This window comes from Macrotis lagotis, chromosome 8 (assembly GCF_037893015.1).
Source record: "Macrotis lagotis isolate mMagLag1 chromosome 8, bilby.v1.9.chrom.fasta, whole genome shotgun sequence".
In the NCBI taxonomy this organism is placed as follows: domain Eukaryota; kingdom Metazoa; phylum Chordata; class Mammalia; order Peramelemorphia; family Peramelidae; genus Macrotis; species Macrotis lagotis.
The window spans coordinates 17,931,358-17,952,717 of record NC_133665.1 but is presented as its reverse complement, the minus strand read 5'-3'; the positions used below and the strand labels follow the sequence as shown (position 1 = coordinate 17,952,717).

The 21,360-nt window shown below is 34.0% G+C and overlaps 1 protein-coding gene across 6 annotated transcripts in view; it reads left to right on the top strand.

The window, feature by feature from the left end:
* The window catches only part of SNX29 (sorting nexin 29), a 718,720-nt gene that overhangs the window by 426,479 nt on the left and 270,881 nt on the right, over positions 1–21,360 (top strand). For all 6 annotated transcript variants that reach the window (XM_074196446.1, XM_074196453.1, XM_074196450.1 and 3 more), the window contains 2 exons: positions 18,149–18,204; positions 20,849–20,930. In XM_074196446.1, coding sequence (XP_074052547.1) covers positions 18,149–18,204; positions 20,849–20,930 — 138 coding nt within the window. The remainder of the gene's footprint in view (positions 1–18,148; positions 18,205–20,848; positions 20,931–21,360) is intronic.

The window sequence follows — 21,360 nt, the reverse complement described above, 5'->3', positions numbered from 1 at the left end:
TCAGCACTACACTAGAGTTATCATATATTGTGATGATGCCAGTCTTGTAGAGTCTCAGTTTCTTAGAATGCTATTTTAACTATTCTTTGATATTTCATATTGATGCTGTGATATAAAAGTAATGAAAAGAGCACTGAATCTAGGATTCAGAAAACCCTATTGAATTAGAGACCCACCTCTTTCATTAGATAGACATTAGAAATATATTATGACTTTACACAAATGGTTTCAGGTCTCTTAAACTTGGTGTTCTAACCTGTGAAATGAAGGGAATTAGTATATAAAGCAAAAAAATAACATTTTATATAAGAATCTTTCTTAAAAAGAGGATCAAAATTAGTCTTTTAGGGTTTTTTGAATTTTAATAGTTTTAAACTTTATTACAGCTTTGAGTTCCAATTTTTTTTTCCTACTTTCCTCCCCTCCCCATTCCTTGAGAAGGTAAACAATTTGATAAAGGTAAAAAACATGCAAAACTTTTTCCATATTAGTTATGTGAAAGGAAATACAGAGCAAAATACAGAGCCAAAAAAAAAAAAAAGAAAACAAAGAAAGTAAAAAATCCAAATCCAAAAATCAAATTCGGTCTGCAAATCAGACCCCATTAGTTCTTTCTCTGGATATATACATATATATATATATATATATATATATATATATATATATATATATATATATATATAGTATTTTTTTTTTATCATAGGTCCTTCTAAATTATGTTAAATCTTTGAGTTGCTGAGAATAGTTAAGTCATTCATAGTTACTATTGCAGTATACAATCTTCTCCTAGTTTTTCTCATTTCATTTTGTATCAGTTCATGTAATCTTTCCAGGTTTTTCTGAAAGCATGTGTCTCATAATTTCTTATGGAACAATAGTATTCCAACACAATCATATACCTCTACTACCAGCCAAGCCTCAATTGATGGGTGTGCCCTCAATTTCTAATTCTATATTATCACAAAAAAGACCTAATATATATTTTGTGCAGATAGGCCCTTTTCCATCTTTTTTATAAAATACTTTGGAATACAGATCTAGTATTGGTATTCCTGGGATAAAGGATGAGCAAAGTTTTATGACTCTTTTGGGTGTAGTTCCAAATTCCATTCCAAATAGTTGAATCAGTTTACAACTCTAATAGTAGGGCATCAATGTCCCAATTTTCCCACATTCTCTCCAATATTCATCTTTTCCCTTTTTTGTCACATTAGCCAATCTGATAGGTGTTAGGTAGTATCTTAGCATTGTCTTAATATGCATTTCTCTAATCTATAATGATTTAGAACCTTTTTTCTTATGACTTTAGATAGCTTAGATTTCTTTATCTGAAAACTACCTCTAAATATCCTTTGTTTGTTTGTTTTTTGTTCTTGTTCTTGTTTTTCTTTGTTTCTGCAAAGCAATGGGGTTAAGTGGCTTGCCCAAGGCCAATCAGCTAGGTAATTATTAAGTGTCTGAGGTCTGATTTGAACTCAGGTACTCCTGATTCCAGGGCTGGTGCTCTATCCACTGTGCCACCTTGCCACCCCTCTTCATATCCTTTGAACAATTATCAATTAGGGAATGTCTTATAGTATTATAAATTTGACTCATTTTTGTAAATATTTGAGAGATGAAATATTTCTAAATATTTGAGAGAAACTTCTGTACATTTTCCCCCCAGCTTTTTGCTTTCCTTCTTATCTTTTATCTCTTGTTTGGTCTTAATTCTAAATTCTTATCTTATCCTTACATATAATGGGTAAACTATTCTAGCTTATTGTATCATGCCTTATATCTAAATCATATTCCATTTTGATTTTATCATGGAATATGGTATGAGTTTTGGATCTATACCTAGTCTCTGCCAAACTACTTTCCAGTTTTCCCAGCAGTTTTTTGTCATATGTGAGGGTTGGTTCCAAAAGCCTCAATCTTTGAATTTATCAAACAGAAGACTACTATAGTAGTCTCCTACTACTTTGTGTACTAATCTGTTCCACATAACTGTCACTCTATTTTTTAGCCAGGACCAAACTGTTTTTAATGATTACTACTTTGTAATACAATATGAGATCTGCTACTGCTAGACCACTTTTCTTCACCTTTTTTTTATTAAGTCCTTTGATATTCTTAACCTTTTTTTCTTCCAGATGAATTTTGCTATTACTTTTCTAGTTCTATAAAATAATTCTTTGCTAGTTTGATTAGTATGGCCTTGAATAAACATTTAAATTTAGGTAGAAATTTCTTAATATTATCTTGGTCTACCCATGAGCAATTAATTTTTTCACTTGTTTAATTCTGACTTTATTTGTGTGAAAAGTATTTTATAATCATTTTAATATTTTTTCTGTGTTTGTCTTGACAGGTAGACTGCCAAATAGTTTATGCTGTTTCCAATTATTTTAAATAAATTTTTATCTCTTGCCATTGAGTTTTGTTGATAATATATAGAAATGCTAAAGATTTATGTAGACTGACTTTGCTAAAGTTGCTAATTATTTCAATTAATTTTTAGTTGATTCTTTAGGGATGGAAATTCTTAATTCATTGTTTTGAATCTAAATATTTTCTGAAGGTCAGTGATAGATAAGGGTAGTATGGGAAGCTTGCCTTTCATCAATAACATATGTTTGGAAATAGTAGAACATTTCTAATTTGCATTTATAATGACTGCAAAGCTGAAATTTCTTATTAAAAATAAATGAGAAGTGTAGATGAACTGTATTGTATAGATGATGGGTATAAATAACAATTAACATAGTACTTTAAGGTTACAAAGTACTTCACATGTATTAATAATCATATTACATAATAATAATCTTAAATAACTGTGATATAATAGTGTAAGTTTTATTATTCCCATTTTTCAGATAGAGAAGCTGAGCTTCAGAGGGATTTAATGACTTTCCCAAAGTCACACAGTAAGTTTTAGATTTGGGTCTTGATACTAAGTGCTTTGCCTCCCAGGCTACTATGCCTTTTAATATTAGCACAGTGCTCTTTGGCCGCCGCCCCCCCCCCCCCTTTTTTGCAAGGCAGTGGAGTTAAGTGACTTGCCCAAGGCCACACAGCTAGGTAATTATTAAGTATCTGAGGCTGGATTTGAACTTAAGTCCACCTGACTCCAGGGCCAGTGCTCCATCTACTGCACCATCTACTTGCCCTTTTAGATGAAGCTACCACTTTGTGACCAGCTGAAGTTAGTGCTTTCACCTGCTGTGACCTTCTAAGTAACATTTCTAGGATGTACTAGAATGTAAGGTTTATTATATCAAATGCTTCAGAAGCAATATGATAAAAAACTATTCTCTTTAGAATTTCACTTTTTCCCCATTTCAAAGGAAAATATATGGAATGCCCTAATCTCCACCTTCACCCAGAAACCATTCCTTTATAACTGAGGACTTGATTTCCTTATCTAGCAAATTGGATTATTCTTCCCTGGAGCACATTTCTTTCTTTTGGGTGTGGTGGGTGGGGGCCTTTCCAAGGCAGTGAGGTAAAGGACTTGCTCAGGGTCAGGCAGCTAAATAATTATTAGGTGTCTGAGGCTGGATTTGAACTTAGGTCCTCCTAACTTCTGTGTCAGTGCTCTCTCCACTGTGTCACCTATATATTCCCCCAGTGCACTTTTCTAATGTTGAATGCTGTATTTTCTAGGGTATAACTTGAAATTGGGAGCCTTGTCCCTCTGCATTTATTTTTAAAAGCCCATGGCTTGAATGTCCCCTGATTTATTTTTTATAATAAAAAAATGCAAGTGGAAAATAGAGCAGAACTTGGGGCATTATGGCATTGGAAGAGAAAAATGACCTGGATGTTTTCATGATTATGGAAATTAACAGGCTTTGATCAGATTGTCCTCTGGTTACACCAAAGCTTCCAAGACAATGTTAGCTAGTTCAATGTCATATCCAAATTTGTTTCTCATTTTAAAGACTAGTTTAGAAATTTATTATGTTAAAAGGACAACAGTTTTTTTCCATTAGAAAGTGAAAGTCAAAAGCTAAAGCAGAGAGACCTGTTAGTAACAGGGAAGTATAACTAGTTAAAAAAGTTATGAAAATGTCTTTGGAGTAGAAAAATTAAATGGTTTTTAATGAAATAAGTGAAAATATTTCCTTTCCCTCCCTCTTCCCCAACCAAGTTGACTCCAGTTGTAAAATGCTATTTTTTAAATTATATTTTACTCTACATGCTCTTTTTTTGCATTTTTAATAAAATATGCAATTGATTTATAACTTGATATAAACTATTACTTTTATGAATCTGCATAGATAACATATATAGCTAATATATCCAAAGAGCTTCATTAGTAAATTCAGACCATAAAAATATTAGTTGTAAGAGACTTCTCTAAATTATTTTATTCTATTTTCCAGTTGAGAAACCTGTGACCTAGAAAATTTAAATAACTTATCCAGTCACATAGCTAATTAGGCATAGAGTCTACCTATCCTAATTTTTATTCTATTGTTAATCATGCTGCCAGTCTACCATTTTCTAAGACATCCCTTGGTATATTCTTGAAATAGTATAGGTGCCCTGCCCAAAGGAATATAAATTGTGATCATTGATATCTTGGGATTTATAAACTAGATTTCTTTCTTAAGAGCTATGCATTAAATCCAAACCACTCTCATTGATGAGCCAACAATAGGTCCCACTCCACACCTCACTTGCCTTTAAGACAGCTTAAAAAGGTCAAGGTCTACTGCATTCAGGGCCATTCCCAATCATCCTGAGCAATATCTTTTCAATGTTCCCAGAAGTGCTTCAGAGGGGAGAGAGTAAGGCTAGTGATTTTGCACAGCTTTCTCTCCTTTAAATCCAGTTTACTTGGCAAGGTATATCATCTTCCTGATTCATGGTCTTCTTTGATAAGGAAGGACAATCAACAACTGTATAGTGGTACAACATTATTTAGACTGTGAAGAACAATATCTTCTAATTGAATCACTTGACTTATATATTTATGTTCTGTGAGATTTCACAATTTTTTCCCCCTTTACTTTTATAAGTCTTTGTTCCTCTTCTTGTGGTGTTATTTATCCTCTACTGCTTCACCGTTTCCTAATATAATCCTTCATTTCTTGTCTTGTACTCACAACCTCAATTATACTTCTTTTTTCTGTCCTGATAGAATTATAGTTTTCAAGGGCTGATTGATTGATTTATAAGCAACATTACCATATAATTATTTTATACTCATAACCTCTATCCAGTAATCTCCCCTGAACCTATCTCATTAGAAATACAATTCTCTGAGGGGGCGGCTAGGTGGTGTACTGGATAAAGCACCAGCCTTGGAGTCAGGAGTACCTGGGTTCAAATCTGGTCTCAGACACTTAATAATTACCTAGCTGTGTGGCCTTGGGCAAGCCACTTAACCCCATTTGCCTTGCAAAAAACCTAAAAAAAAAAAAAGAAAGAAATACAATTCTTAAGAAACATAATTATGTATTATCAAATTATATCACACTTCTTTCCAAGTACCTCTATAAAAATACAATCCTCTTAAACTAAAGTATCATGTAAAGTCAAATGACTCAAGAGCTGGTTTTATAATATTAGTCAATTTATACATATATCCTTTTTTCTAAATATGTTTCTTTTAATTGACCTAAGAGAAATACATTTCATAAGAGTTAACTAACATTTTCCCCATCTTTCCATTTACCCTTTTTTAATAGATATTTTAATTGTTTTCCAATTACATACATGGTTGTTTCTACCAGTCTTTTCTTTTGCAAGGTTTTGAGTTTTACAATTTTTTCTTCCTTCTTTCTCTCCCCCCCCCGCCCTGCCAACAGAAGGCAATCTGATACAGTCTTTATATTTGCTTCCTTGATATGCATAGATCAAAATAGAATGTGTTGTGAGAGAAGTAGATCTAAAAGCAAGAAAGAAAACATTAGAGATAGCAAAATTAGGTAACACATAAGACAACTTTTAAAAATTGAAGATAATAAGCTTTGGTCTTCATTTAAATTCCACAGTTTCTTCTCTGGATGCAGATGGTATTCTCCATCACAGATATCATAAAATTGTCCCTTATTATTGCACTGATGGAGTAAGCAAGCATATAGTTGTTAAGGTATACAATGTTCTTCTGCTTCTGCTCATCTCATTCAGCATCAATTCATGCAAGTCTTTCCACGCTTTTATGAAATCTTGTCCCTCATGATTTCTTATAGAACAGTAGTGTTCAGTCACATACTATACCATATCCCCTAAATTTCCAATTCTTTGCCACTACAAACAAAGCTGCTATGAATATTTTTATGCATGTGGGACTTTTGTCTTTTTTCATAATCACTTCAGGATACAGACTCAGTAGTAGTATTGCTGGATCAAGTTTTATTGCCCATTTGTCATAACTCCAAACTGCTCTCCAGAAAGTTTGAATCAATTCACAGCTCCACCAACAATGCCTTAGTGTCCCAGATTTCCCACATCCCCTCCAACATTGATCATTATCCTTTCTGGTCATATTGGTCAACCTGAGAGGTGTGAGGTGATACCTCAGAGTTACTTTAATTTGCATTTCTCTAATTAATATGAATTAGAGTAATTTTTCATATAACTATAGATAGCTTTGATTTCCTTATCTGAGAATTGCCTTTGGATATCCTTTGACCATTTGTCAATTGAGGAATGGCTTTTTTTTCTTTTTATAAATCTGACTCAATTACATATTTTAGAAATGAGTCCTTTGTCAGAAACATTAGTAAAAATTTTCTCCGAATTTGCTGCATTTCTTTGGATCTTGGTCATAGTGGTTTTGTTTGTGCAAAAGCTTTTTATTTTTTAAATTTAATTAATTGATTTATTTTGAATTTTATAATTTCCCCCCAATTTTGCTTCCCTCCCCCACCCCCCCACAGAAGGCAGTCTGTTAGTCTTTACATTGTTTCCATGGTATGCTTTGATTTAAGTTGATTGTGATGAGAGAGAAATCATATCCTTAAAGGAAAAAAAGTATAAGAGATAGCAAAATTACATAGTAAGATAACTTTTTTTAAAAATTAAAGGTAATAGTCTTTGGTCTTTGTTTAAACTCCACAATTCTTTCTTAGGATACAGATGGTATTCTCCATTGCAGATAGCCCAAAATTGTCCCTGATACTTATACTGAAGGAATGAGCAAGTCTATTAAGGTTGATCATCACCCCCATGTTGCTGTTAGGGTGTACAATAGTCTTCTGCTTCTACTCATCTCACTTAGCATCAGTTCATACAAATCCTTTCAGACTTCCCTGAATTCCCATCCCTCCTGGTTTCTAATAGAACAGTAGTGTTCATAATGTTCATATACCACAATTTGTTCAGCCATTCCCCAGTTGCCATCAACATTAACTCAATTTCTAGTTCTTTGCCATCACAAACAGGGCTGCTATGAATATTTTTGTACAAGTGATGTTTTTACTCTTTTTCATGATCTCTTTAGCAATACCACCCAGCAGTGGTATTTCTGGATCAAAGGGTATGCACATTTTTGTTGCCCTTTGGGCATAGTTCCAAATTTCCCTCCAGAAAAGTTGGATGAGTTCACAGCTCCACCAACAGTGTAATAATGTCCCAGATTGCCCACAACCCTTCCATTATCCTTCTGGTCATATTGCCAGTTTGAGAGGTGTGAGGTGGTACCTCAGAGAAGCTTTCATTTTTATTTCTCTAATAATTAATGGTTTAGAGCAGTTTTTCATATGGCTATGGATTGCTTTGAACTCCTCATCTGTAAATTGTCTTTGCATATACTTGGACCATTTATCAACTGGGGAATGGCTTTTTGTAAAAATATGACTCAGTTCTCTGTATATTTTAGAAATGAGTCCTTTGTCAGAATCATTAGTTGTAAAGATTGTTTCACAATTTACTACATTATTTTTTATCTTGGTTACAGTGGTTTTATCTGTGCAAAAGCTTTTTAATTTAATGTAATCAAAACCATCTAGTTTGTTTTGGGTGATGTTCTCCATCTCTTCTTTAGTCATAAACTGTTCCCCTTTCCATAGATCTGACAGATAAACTAGTCCTTCATCTTCTAATTTGCTTATAGCATTGTTTTTTTTATGTCTAAATCTGTATCCATTTGGATCTTATGTTGGTACATGGTGTGAGGTGTTGTTGTTCTAATCTAAGCTTCTTCCATACTAGTTTCCAATTTTCCCAGCAGTTTTTTTTTATCAAAGAGAGAGAGTTTTTATCCCAATAGCTGGACTCTTTAGTTAATGAAACAGCAGATTACTATAATCATTTCCTGCTATTGCACCTAGTCTATTCCACTGGTCCACCACTCTGTTTCTTAGCCAATACCAAACAGTTTTGATGACATGATGCTTTACAATATAATTTTAGATCAGGTAGGGCTAAGCCCCCCTGAAAAAATAATTTAAAAATTATTGGGCTATCTGAAAGCCACAGTCAGGAAAAGAACCTAGACTTCATTTTTCAAGAAATAATACAGCTAGGTGGTGCAGTGGATAGAGCACTGGCCCTAGAGTCAAGAGTACCTGAGTTCAAATCTAGCCTCAGACAATTAATAATTACCTAGCTGTGTGGCCTTGGTCAAGCCACTTAACCCCATCGCCTTACAAAAAAAAACCCTAAAAAAATTACCCGGAGGTCCTAGAAGCAGAGGATAAAATAGAAATTGAGGGAATTCACTGGTCACTTCCTGAAAGAGATTCCAAAACAAAAACTTCCAGGAATATTGTAGCCAAATTCCAAAACTCCCAAGTCAAAGAGAAAATTCTGAAAGCTGCCAGAAACAAACAATTCAACTACCGAGTCTCCATAGTCAGGATTACACAGGATCTGACAGCATCTACATTAAGGGCTTGTAGGGATTGGAATATGATATTCTAAAAGGCAAAAGATCTTGGTTTACAACCAAGAATAAACTATCCAGCAAAACTAAATATCCTCTTTCAGGAGAAAAGATGAACTTTCAATGAAATAGGAAACTTTCAAACTTTCCTATTGAAACAACCAGAGCTGAACAGAAAGTTTGATCTCCAAATACAGGACTCTGGTGAACCTTAGAGGGGGTGGATGAGAAGAACCAACTATGAGGAACTTAATGATATTAAACTTTTTGTATTCCTGCATGGGAAGAAGATATTGCTAACTCATATGAACTTTCTCATTCATAAGAACTGTTAGAAGGAGCATATATAGACAGGACATAGGAAGGAGCAGAATATAATGGTATATTATGAAAAAAAATGGAGTCAATAGGTGATAAAGGACAGTACTGGGAGGAAGAGAAAGGAGATGAAGAAGCAGGTAAGAAATTTCATATAAGAGTCAAGAAAAAGCTTTTTCAATGGAGTGGAAAGGGGGAAGGCAAAGGGGAATGAATGAGCCTTCATTCTCATCAGAAATGGCTCAAAGAGGAAATAACATATACACTCAATAGGGTGGGGAAATCTATTTTACCCTAGAGAAAAATGAGAAGAAAGAGATGGAATAAGGGGAAATGGGAGGAGGGAAGGGGGGGAGCAGGTGATAGAAGAGAGGGAAGATCAATGGAGAGGGTGCTCAGATTCAAAACACTTTCGGACATGGCCAGGATGAAAGGAGAGAGAGAGAGAGAGAGAGAGAGAGAGAGAGAGAGAGAGAGAGAGAGAGAGAGAATAGAACAGAATAAATGAGAGTGGGGAGGAATAGAGTGGAGGTACAGATAGTAATAGCAACTATGGGAAAAAATATTGAAGCTACTTCTCTGGTGGACTTATGATAAAGAAGGCAACTTACCCCAGAGATGGAGCTATTGGAATCTGAACACAGACTGAAGTACATTTTTTTTCTTTCTCTCTCTCTATTCTTTGAGATTTCCTATCTTCTTGGAGGGGTGGAGGGGGTTTGTGTTTATGCTTATGTTTACTCTTATAACACATTCAATTTATATCAATGTATAGCATGGAAACAATAGAGAGACTATCAGACAGACTTCTGTGGGGGGGGAAAGGGAGGGGAGGAAATTGTAAAATTCAAAACTACTAAAAATGATAGGTAGATACTACTAATGTATATAATTGGAAAACAAAGAAAATGTTAATTAAAAAAACAACGAAAGTAACCTCTGTGAAGGCAAAAAAAAAAGAAAAACTAGTTGTAAAAATTGTTTCCCAATTTACTACATTTCTTTTGATCTTGGTTACAGTGGTTTTGTCTGTGCAAAACCGTTTTAATTTAATTTAATTAAAATTATGTAGTTTATTTTTAATGATGTTCTCCATCTGCTTCCTTTTCCATAGATCTGACAGCTAAACTATTCCTTAATCTCCTATTTTGCTTATGATATTTTTTTTATGTCTAAATCCTGTATCCATTTTGATCTTATCTTGGTATAGGGTGTGAGGTGTTGGTCTAATCCAAGTTTCTGCCATACTAACTTCTAATTTTCCCAACAGTTTTTATCAAAGAGAGAGTTTTTATCCCCAAAGCTGAACTCTTCCGGGTTATCAAACAGCAGATTTATCCCACTGATCCACCACTCTTTTTCTTAACCAATACAAAACAGTTTTGATGACTGATGCTGTATAATATAATTTTAGATATGGTAGGACTAAGCTACCTTCATTTGCACTTTTTTTTCATTAAATCCCTGGAAATTCTTGACTTGTTATTTCTCCTTATGAATTTATTTACCATTTTTTCTAACTCATTAAAATAATTTTTTTTGAGTTTTGAGTGGTAGGGCACTAAATAAGTAGTTTAATTTAGGTAGAATTGTCATTTTTATTATCATAGCTCGGCCCGTCCATGAGCAGTTGATATTTGACCAGTTATTTAAATCTGATTTTATTTGTGTGAGAAGTGTTTTGTAACTTTTCAAAAAGTTTCTGGGTCTGTCTTGGCAGGTAGACTCCCAAGTATTTTATATTGCCTGAAGTTACTGCAAAGGATTTTTAATTTAATGGAATCAAAATTATCCAGTTTGTTTTTTATAATGTTCTCCCTCTCTACTCCCATACTCTACTCCCCTTTCCATAGATATGACAGGTAAACCATTTCTTGATCTCCTAGTTTGCTTATATATTTATGTCGAAATTCTATACCCATTTTTACCTATTTTGGGTGTAGGTTGTGAGATGTTGGTCTAATTCAAGTTTCTACCATACTATCTTCCAGTTTTCTCAGCAGTTTTTAATCAAAGAGTGAGTTCTTATCTGGACTCTGCTGGACTCTTTTGGTTTATCAAACAGCACATTACTATAATTATTTCCTGCTATCTCTTTTGTACCTAGTCTATTCCACAGATGCAGCTCCTTATTTCTTAGCCAGCACCAGACAGTTTTGATGACTGATGTTTTATACTATAATTTTTTTTTTAGGTTTTTGTGAGGTAAATTGGGTTAAGTGGCTTGCCCAAGGCCACACAGCTAGGTAATTATTAAGTGTCTGAGGCCGGATTTGAACTCAGGTACTCCTGACTCCAGGCCTGGTGCTCTAATCCACTGCACCACCTAGCTGCCCCATAAAATAATTTTTGATCTGGTAAGGTAATTCACCTTCTTTTGCATTTTTTTCTTAAATCCCTTGATATTCTTGACTTTTTGTAACATGAATTGTTGCAATTTTTTCTCTCAGTAATTTTTTTGGAAGTTTGGTATGGCACCAAATAAGTGGTTTAATTCAGGTAGATTTGTCGTTTTTATTATATTAGCTCATATATCTTTGAGATAATATATCTATGAGCAAATGATATTTCCCCAATTATTTAGATCTGATTTTATTTATGTGAAAAGTGTTTTATGCTTGTTTTTCTTGGAATTTCTGAGTCTGCCTTGGCAGGTAGACTCCCAAATATTTTATGTTGCCTGATATTATTTTAAATGAGATTTCTCTTTCTAACTCTTGCTACTATATCTTATTGGTAATATATAGAAATGCTGAGGATTTATATGGGTTTATTTTATATCCTGAGTCTTTGCTAAAGTTGCTACTTGTTTCCAGTGATTTTTTTTAGACAATTTCTTAGGGTGCTATAGGTTTACCATCATATCATTTGCAAAGATCCCTATTCTAATTTCTTCAATTTCTTTTCCTTCTCATTGCTGAAACTGACATTCCTAGTATGGTATTGAATAGTAGTGGTGATAACGGGCATCCTTGTTTCACCCCTGATCTTATTGTTTCTAGCTTATCCCTATTCCATATAATATTTGTCAGTGGTTTCAGATAGATACTCCTTATCATTTTTAAGGAATAATCCATTTATTCCTATGCTCTCTTATCCTTTTAGTAGGGATGGGTGCTGTATGTTGTCAAATGCTTTTTCTATTCAGACAGTCATATGATTTCTGTTAGGTTTGTTATTTATATAATCAATTGTGTTGACAGTTTTCCTAATATTGAATCAACCCTGCATTCCTGCTTGGTCATAGTGTATTATCCTAGTGATAACTTGATGTACACACCCATTTACTTTTTACATATCCCTTAAGTCTGTATTTGAAGCAAATTTTCTATTCAGTTCTGATCTTTTTATCAGATAAGTAAGTTTGAAAGTCCTCTTTTTGGATGAAAAGCCATCTTTTCCCCTGAATGAATATGCTGAATTTTGCAGGATAGTTGATTTTTTATTGTAATCCAAGCTTCTTTTCCCTTCAGAATATCCTCTTCTAGGCCCTCCAATCCTTTACTGTTGAAGCTGATAAGTCCTGCAATAATCCTAACTGTGGTTCCCTGGTATTTTTTTTTTTTGATTACTTGAAGTATTTTTTCATTTTTCTGAGATTTCCATATTTCTTGGAGATTTTATTTTGGGATCTATTTTTGAGGGTGATCAATGGATTTTTTCTAAGAACTATTTTATGTTCTTGTTCCTAGGATATTAAGTCACTTTTCCATGTTAATTTCTTGCATGATATTATCCAGGCTCTTTTTCTTTTCATGGCTTTCAGGTAGATCAATAATTCATAAATTGTATGTTCCAAATCTATTTTCCAGATCAGTCATTTTTTCCAAGAGGTACTTTATATTTTCTTCTTTTTGTTATTCTTTTGGTTTTGTTTGATGGAATCTTGTTGTCTCATAGAGTTATTCATTTTCATTTGTCCAATTCTAGTTTTCAAGGTTTTATTTTCTTCAGCTAGTGTTTTTGTTTCCTTTCCTAATTGGTTAATTTCAATTTTAATTTTAAAATGATTTTTTTCTTCATTTAATTTTTTATAATTCTCCTGTATCACTCTCATTTCTTTTCTCCATTTTTCTCCTTCTCTTTTTGTAAATGATACCAGGTCTTCAGTCCCATAGTGACTTCTTCATGTGAAGGCCTTTTGTCACTGCTCTCTTCTTTTGAGATGTTGTTTTTATCACCCTATCAGAATGCTAGCTGTCATTGATTAGCACTTTTTTTTTCCTGGTCATTTTATCAGTTGAGCTTGATTCCTGTGGTATAGGGTGTATAGTCCTGAGCTTTTTTTGCTGGGGGGCTGGGGTTCTGGACTCTGGCTTTCTGCTCTGGCATTTTGTTGTTCCTTGTTTCTCTTGGTTTGCTCACTGCACTAGGATAGCCCAATACCTCACCAGTTGCCTAGGGTTCAAAATCTTGCTCTCTGAACTGCAGTTGGAACCCTTTCAGCTGGCAAAGCTGTGCTGGGACTTTAGCTGTACTGTGACTAAAAACCTCTCACTGGTTTCCCAGCTCTCCCACCTACACTGGGTCATAGGCCCTTTTATCCTTGCAGCATATCTTTTTCTGAAGTTCCTCCAGGATAGCTTGCTGAAAAGTTATTTCATTCTTTTTTTTTGTTGGGTTCTTTAGCTTTATGATCTGTTAAGATGCTTCATTCAAAGTTTTTTGACCTACAAAATGAGAATATTGTAATTTTTTTAGATCCTAGTGTCTTTCATGATGTACGTAAGATATTATATGGGGTTGGTAGGACCTAACTTAAGATGTATTCTGGTGAAGGAGAAAAAAAATGAAGGTCACCGAGTTATCAAGCTGCCATCAATAGATAAAAGGAAATTGGCTAGAGTATATATGAGGTAGAGAGCAGTTGGCTTTGGTTTGTGGTGCCAACAAGTCATTCCTGTGGAAACATCCCCTAGGATGGTAGTTCTGGAGTTTCATCTTGACTCATTAAGAAATTTGGGAGTCATCTACAGAGAACTGATAATTAAAAGCCATCCTAGAGGATGCGATCACCAGGGAAGAACATTCACATAGTCAAGAGAAGATAGCCAAGAAGAGTATCTTGAGGGATCCCCTGCTAGGTGGTTGTAGAGAGAACAGTGTCTTTGTTGCTATTATTGTGCATTTAGTATGGGTGATTTTATAAGAGATCTGTATGGATATTTTTTTCACTAACCCTATTTTTATTTTGCTAACAGTGGGTCAGGGCTTTCACATGGACTTGGCAGTTTTTGTATACATATTTTTAGATTTACCTTCCTTTATTCACATCATTCCTACTTCCTGTCTTGAAATCTGCTTTCGTATTATGTTTTCTGATTATATATTAGACAATGGGCTACCTTACAAGAAACTTAGGGAGTTGTGAATGACATTTTCATTTTTAATAATTAAGAGAAAATTTCAAGTTTATAATCATTCAACTTTGAGTAATATGAAAGGTGAGTCAGAAGAAAGGCCTAAAGTACAGAGAACATGGTTTCTTCAGTAAGTGTGAAATCTCTGGGATCCAAGAGACAGAAGAAATTTTCATAGAAATATGAGATTTTAGAATACATATGGAATTTTCATAGATGACATTGGCAAAAATCTAGTATTTCTTGACTCTTGACTCTCTTCCTTTGTTGGCAGAAATATTCCTGGTAAAGTCTGTTTCATAGAGCATTACCACAAATTATGATAGGTATATTTTTGGTTAGATGGTATGATAAAAAAAATTCTTAAAACATATAATAGCTCTGCCTGTCATTAAAATTATACAAATATTGTAGTACCAACTGTGATTATCCAAGTGTATTCTATGAAGGTTATGGAGCTCATGAATTATGTTCCCAGCTAGCTAGCATGACACTCATGTAGGGGCAATAAATTTAGAACTGTGATGGCATAGAGAACATTAGATAATTACAAGAGAAGCTTACTTAAAGAAGAATTACTTTAAATCTGTGCAGAATGTAACTAGAAATAATCATGAGAGGAAAATATTTTTGTCAAGAGAATTTTTGCATCATTTTAAGATTAAACCATCAATGCTAATCTTCTTTAAAATGACAAAGTAATATCTGTCATTAAAAACTGTATATTGTCAATAATGTCACTATAACTTTTCTTTCTTTTTTCACTTTTGCCTTTCTTGATGAATATAGTAGGAATTATATTTTATTATAAATGACAATTGCTAATTCAAAATAGCAATCTTTTCAATATATGTATAAAGATAGAATTAAAAGGAGTCAATGATTTGTCGTAATATAATCATACTGGTGCTTAGCAGTTTTTGATTTCTTTCTTTGAATATATTTACTTACTCCTCACATTATCCCTTAGTGAAATTGTCCCCTGATTTCTCAAATCATGAAGTTGAATCCAAGAGATTAAAGAAAATGCCCAAGACTTCCTTACAAGTATAATCCTAATATAAAGCAAGAGATTTGATTTTCAGGTCTGACTTTTTATGCTGCTCTTTCAATGTAAATGAAAATGGTTTCTAGGAACCCATTTAAAATGTAGTGTTGGAGTCACATTTCCACCCTTAGGGATTTATCCCAGCAGAATTCTATTATAACATTAGTGTTGTGAAAAAATGATATTAGTTATTTTGTGCTATGAATAGAATTGTATAGTTGTATAGGGAGTATGTATATGAAGTTGAATCTAGGTTCAAAATCATTTTACTCTTAGCCATGGTTAAGGAGAAACCACCCCTTTAACATCCTTTTATAGGGCATTCTGCAGTTTGATGGAGCCTAGTTTAACTACTTGAATCTTAGGAGAACAAAGACCCTTGAAAACTTAATCATGGCCATCTGCCTGGATCTGGAGAGGATTTTATCAATAGATTAGGCCTATTTGTAGATTTCCATGAAGGAGAGACCATAGTTTCAATAAGCCTACATGATATAATAGAAAGAATGCTAGACTTAGAGTCAGGAGGACCTGGATTGAATTCTGGCTCTGACATTTTAGTTATATTACACTGGGAAAGTCATTTAGACTCTAAGCTCAGTTTCCTCTTTGACAAAGTGAGGTTAGTCATACTTGCATTGTCTACAACCAAGATTATTGTACTTTGCAAATGTTAAATGACTTTGAAATTGTAAGTAGTGGTAAGAGTAATGACAACATCAGTAGTAGCTGCTGTTGTTATCACAGTGGTGATGATTAATGATTGTGTAATCTAAGAAAACCATCACATCATTTGAATGATGGCATGACATGCACATTATGATAATTAAAGTGAGGGGATTGCCATACAAAGACATCCTTCTCACTGCCTCGTCCAGAACCAACCACAACCTGTGGCCTGTTAGTATAGGCCACAGCATTGCAATAATACCAGGTAGAATGACCATATGGTATTTTAGTAACAAATTTGTGACATTATAGTAAAGCTGCCCCTTCTCTCGATGGTCTAAATCATCTGTATGGTGATTTTTATGGCAATAATCTTTCAATAGTAGGATTAAGCTAAAACTGTCACTCAATGCTGTAATAGTCAGTAAGGTAATTTTATTCATTCATTCATTCATTCATTTGTTTATTTATTTATTTATATTTTTATTTTGCAAGGCAATGGGATTAAGTGGCTTGCCCAAGGCCACACAGCTAGGTAATTAAGTATCTGAGGTCAGATTTGAACTCAGGTGCTCCTGACTCCAGGGCAGTGCACTATCCATTGCATCACCTAGCTGCCCCAGTAAGGTAATTTTATAGTGGTACTCTACCTGTCTCACAGTGCTCTAAATCATCAGTACAGTAATATTTGGAAACAAGGCAGGTATAGAGCCAAGAGTAGAGCACTGGGGACAAGTCACTTAACTTTTGTCAGCATAAAATTCATCCAGTTATATGATACCCACTTTGGCAGAAAGATCATCTTTATAACTAAATCCTTCATACTCCAATCTGTCTGTTTCCTTTTAATCTGCTCTCAGTGGAAATAGAAGTTATTATTTCTTTTTTTTTTTTTTTTTTTGGTTTTTGCAAGGCAAATGGGGCTAAGTGGCTTGCCCAGGGTCACACAGCTAAGTAATTATTAAGTGTCTGAGGCCAGATTTGAACTCAGATACTCCTGACTCCAGGGCTGGTGCTCTGTCCACTGTGCCACCTAGCTGCCCCAGAAGTTATTATTTCTTCTCTGATTTACTCAACTTCTCCTTCATTCTGTTTTTCTTCTTCAAGATTCAGCAAAGTTTGATTTTGCCAAATCAAATTGGGAAGCTCAGTCCAGAGATGTAGCCAGTGCCTGTCTCTGGGCTTTTATATTGACATGAGTTTTGTAGTAAAATGCAACATTTCTTTAGGACCAGAAAGTTTCATTTTCTGTTTTTGTATCCTCTGTTTCCAGCACTCTGCCTGGTACGTGGTAGGTACTTATTAATTACTATTTGTTGATTAATTGATTGAATGCTTCATCCAGCATTTGGCTATTTCTCTGGAGATACTAAGGCTTATCACTGTTTTAGTACTTGATGAATTCCTATGTGTAAATGTCAAGTGATTTCTTCTATCTATTCCCCATCTGAAGGAATTTATCAGACAGAGGATTTTCTATATATTCTTTTTAATAAGCATAAACTCAGTTATCATTGGGAAAAATAAGATTTAAGTTTGGCATAGATATCTTAACTCCATGTACTGTGTATGTGATATTTTAATCATATATATTTCACCCACACATCTGATACCTCCCATCTAGGATTCTAATTAGCTTGTTATAGCTCCAAAATTACATGCTCTTACATGCCTATGATTATCTCAATAGGATTAGCAGCATTTCCCCCCATAAAGATAATTGAGATCTCTCACTGGTGGCATATTTTTATTACTGCAACATGCCCCCCCTCCCATTATTGCCAAGCCCTTTATTGTTTTTCAGAAATAGCTTTCTAGCTATATTATTAAAGCTAAATGTTCAGGAATCATTCAGATGAAGAATTCTACCATCATCATTATGCACATATCATAATAACTGTTATGCTTTTTCTTTCTCTCTTGTGATGGCAGGTGCCTGGAGATTTGAGTCAAACATCTGAAGACCAAAGTTTGTCAGATTTTGAAATGTAAGTCTTCAGCATCTTAAAGATGCATTTTAAAATGGAAATGGTTTAATTTGATTGACACTCAGTGCCAGGTTTATTCCTGAGCCATTAAGAGAAAAAGAGATCATTGTTCATATCTCAGTAGGTTACATATCTCACACAGATCACTTGAAATGACAAATATGGTCTGGGTATTTTGATTTTATTTATATATATATATATATATGTATTTATATATCTGTGTATAGATATGTACATATATACACATTCATACATATATGTTTATATATGTATATTATTAGAAAAAAGAAGTGAGCTGGTAATGTAATGATATGAGACAGGTGGATATTTGAGTGATATTTTGTTGCCCTTCTACCATGCAATAAGAAGGCCTCTAGAACCTTAGATAGATATTCAGTTTGATTTAGCAAATATTTGATGTTGTATATGTGCAATGTTGCATATAGTCTACAGAATCTATCAAGGTTCTGCAGATATTGAATTGAAAAATAATAGAATCCCTTCCTTAAATCTGGACAGAATGTGGGCCAGTTATACTAGCATACACATCTCATCATCTATGAGATTCCTGCACCCAAACAAGTTATGATCTATGTGAACACAAACAATATTGTTACAGGTGATGATATACTAAGTATATAAAAAAGTTGTACAGAGAAATATGAGAGAGATTAGGGAAGGGGAGCAATCACAGCTGGTGAGAGATCCTACTTGGGTAGTTTCTGTATAGAGTTTGCACTGATTTTCTTTGGGCAAATTATAGGAAAGTGTGAATGAAAATTTCATGAGATAAATTGTTGAGTGTTTGAGATACCCATCAGTTTGTTAGAAGTACCCAAATAAATGAAATCACAGATCAATCATAATTTTGTGAGATGTTTACATGGAAATAGTAGGAAGAATAACAAAAGCATGAGTTTCTCATTTCCATGAAATATGCAGACTAAGAAGAATTTTTACAGTAATCTTTGTAGAATATTTAGTATTCATCTTTAGTCATAGTCAAATAATTTTTATTTATAATCTGAAGATCAGGACTTAATAGTCCACTCCTAAGAATTATAAGGGAAAAATGAAATATTCCTTTTTTAAAAGTAGATGTGAAAATTCAGAAGAAAAAATAACTATAGAAGCAGATGCCTTAGTTCTGTGCTGGGAGAATAAAATGTGAGAGGAAAAAGAGAAGGACTCCTGAATATTTGGAGCAAATGAGTTTCTTGGACCCTCTTAGGAAAACAACAGAAAAAAAAATCAAAATGACTGTCCTTCAACCAGTGATTTCAGGTGCAAGATCATTATCAGAGGAAGAAATGAGGGCCTCTTTGGTGATGGGTACTGAGGCTACTGTTTGGCAGTCTGATGCAATAGTTCCACAAAGGTCTCATGTATTCTTTTTTTTTTTTACATTTTTTGCAAGGCAAATGGGGTTAAGTGGCTTGCCCAAGGCTACACAGCTAGGTAATTGTTAAGTGTCTGAGGCTGGATTTGAACCCAGGTACTCCTGACACCAGGGCTGGTGCTTTTATCCACTGTGCCACCTAGCCACCCCGGTCTCATGTATTCTTGTGACATGTTTCATCCCAGAGAACCACTAAGAATGATCACTCTGAGACAAGTGATTGTAGAGAGGTTGATTCAAAGAAAATTCTTTAATTGTTTATATATATACTTTATTTCTGGGAGCTGTTGTTTGATGAAATGGAATCCATGACTGGTTGGGAATTCTATAATATGAATTGAGGTATTTGACATAAAATCTGTATCTTTTATAGTGACTTTTAACCTTTAAGTGTATCTTTAAAGAAAATATTGGAATGTCTTTCTGACTGCAGCTATGTTACTCAAATACCTCAACTGTTGTACTGAAATATCTTCATAGGAAAATTAAAGGAGATGCTCTTTGACACTTGTACAATTATTCTGATTTATACAAAAGAAATTCCATTAGAATACACACTGATTTTAAGACTCCAAAATGCAGACTGTGCTTTGAGTGTTAGGGATGTGGTCAATAAGTCTTATTTTCTTCCTACAGGGGGTCACTACCTTAGAGCTGAGCTTAGATGAAATCGTGCCTCAGGAGATAGCTATTAGTTAGAGTGCTGTTTTCCTGGTTAAAATAAAATGCTTTTTACTCTTGAGGTTGAAAGAACATTGAATCACAAATGCTTCCATAGTAAACATCTTAAATTGTGCTCTAAGTGCAAGAGATAGAGAATTTTTATGAGCTGCTTTTTAGAGAGAACACGCTTGAAAATGCATTTACCACTACAACAGCTTTAATGAGCAGGAGGATCTGAAACCTCCACAACCATGCAATCCTGTTTTTATAGTTAGGACACAGTTGATTTTGAATTGTTCCCATTGCCTATAATGCCGTCTGCTCTGCTATAATTTGGATCTAGCCATTAGTGAAAAAAAAATCTTTTTAAGCTAACTTTCCCATGAAGATAGTTTATAAATTGACATATTAGATTCAAATAGCTTCTTAGTTGAAAATAAAAGTATACATTATTGTTGTTGGAAATTGTTTTTTCCCATTGTTTTAATTTAATGGTGAAATCATTATTTTAGTTTTATGATTTTAAATCAATGAGTGACAGTGATCCATTTTGATCATTTTCTCTCTTTCTATTTTGATTAGATCAAACCGAGCTCTGATAAATGTCTGGATTCCCTCTGTTTTTCTTCGGGGGAAGGCTGCTAATGCATTCCATGTATATCAGGTGAGCACCATTATTCTCAGACAGACTTCATAAGTGTAATTTGAAAAAAAAAAATCAAAACTTCTCTAAACTGTTTGTTTTTCTTATTACTACCATGTATGTTTCTCTGTCTTAGAGAGCGTAAAATACATACAAATCAGAACCATTTCAATTCCTTGGCTCTCTTCTCCCTTTTCTCTGTTTCCCAATCCCATCTACTTCATATATTTGTAAGTTTTGTAGAACCCATTACAGGAAACATTTTCACCTTTTAATTTTTCAGTCAGACAGTTCAAAAAAAATCTTACCATATAAAGGAAAAAAATTCTACCATCACCTGAGCTTGCTTGAAACCATATTCCTGTTGACTTTAAGGGAGCAACAGGGTCTTCTGAATCTTCCACCTTGTTTGTGATGAATGAAGAGATGAATGGAAAGTTCAAAGGTTCTT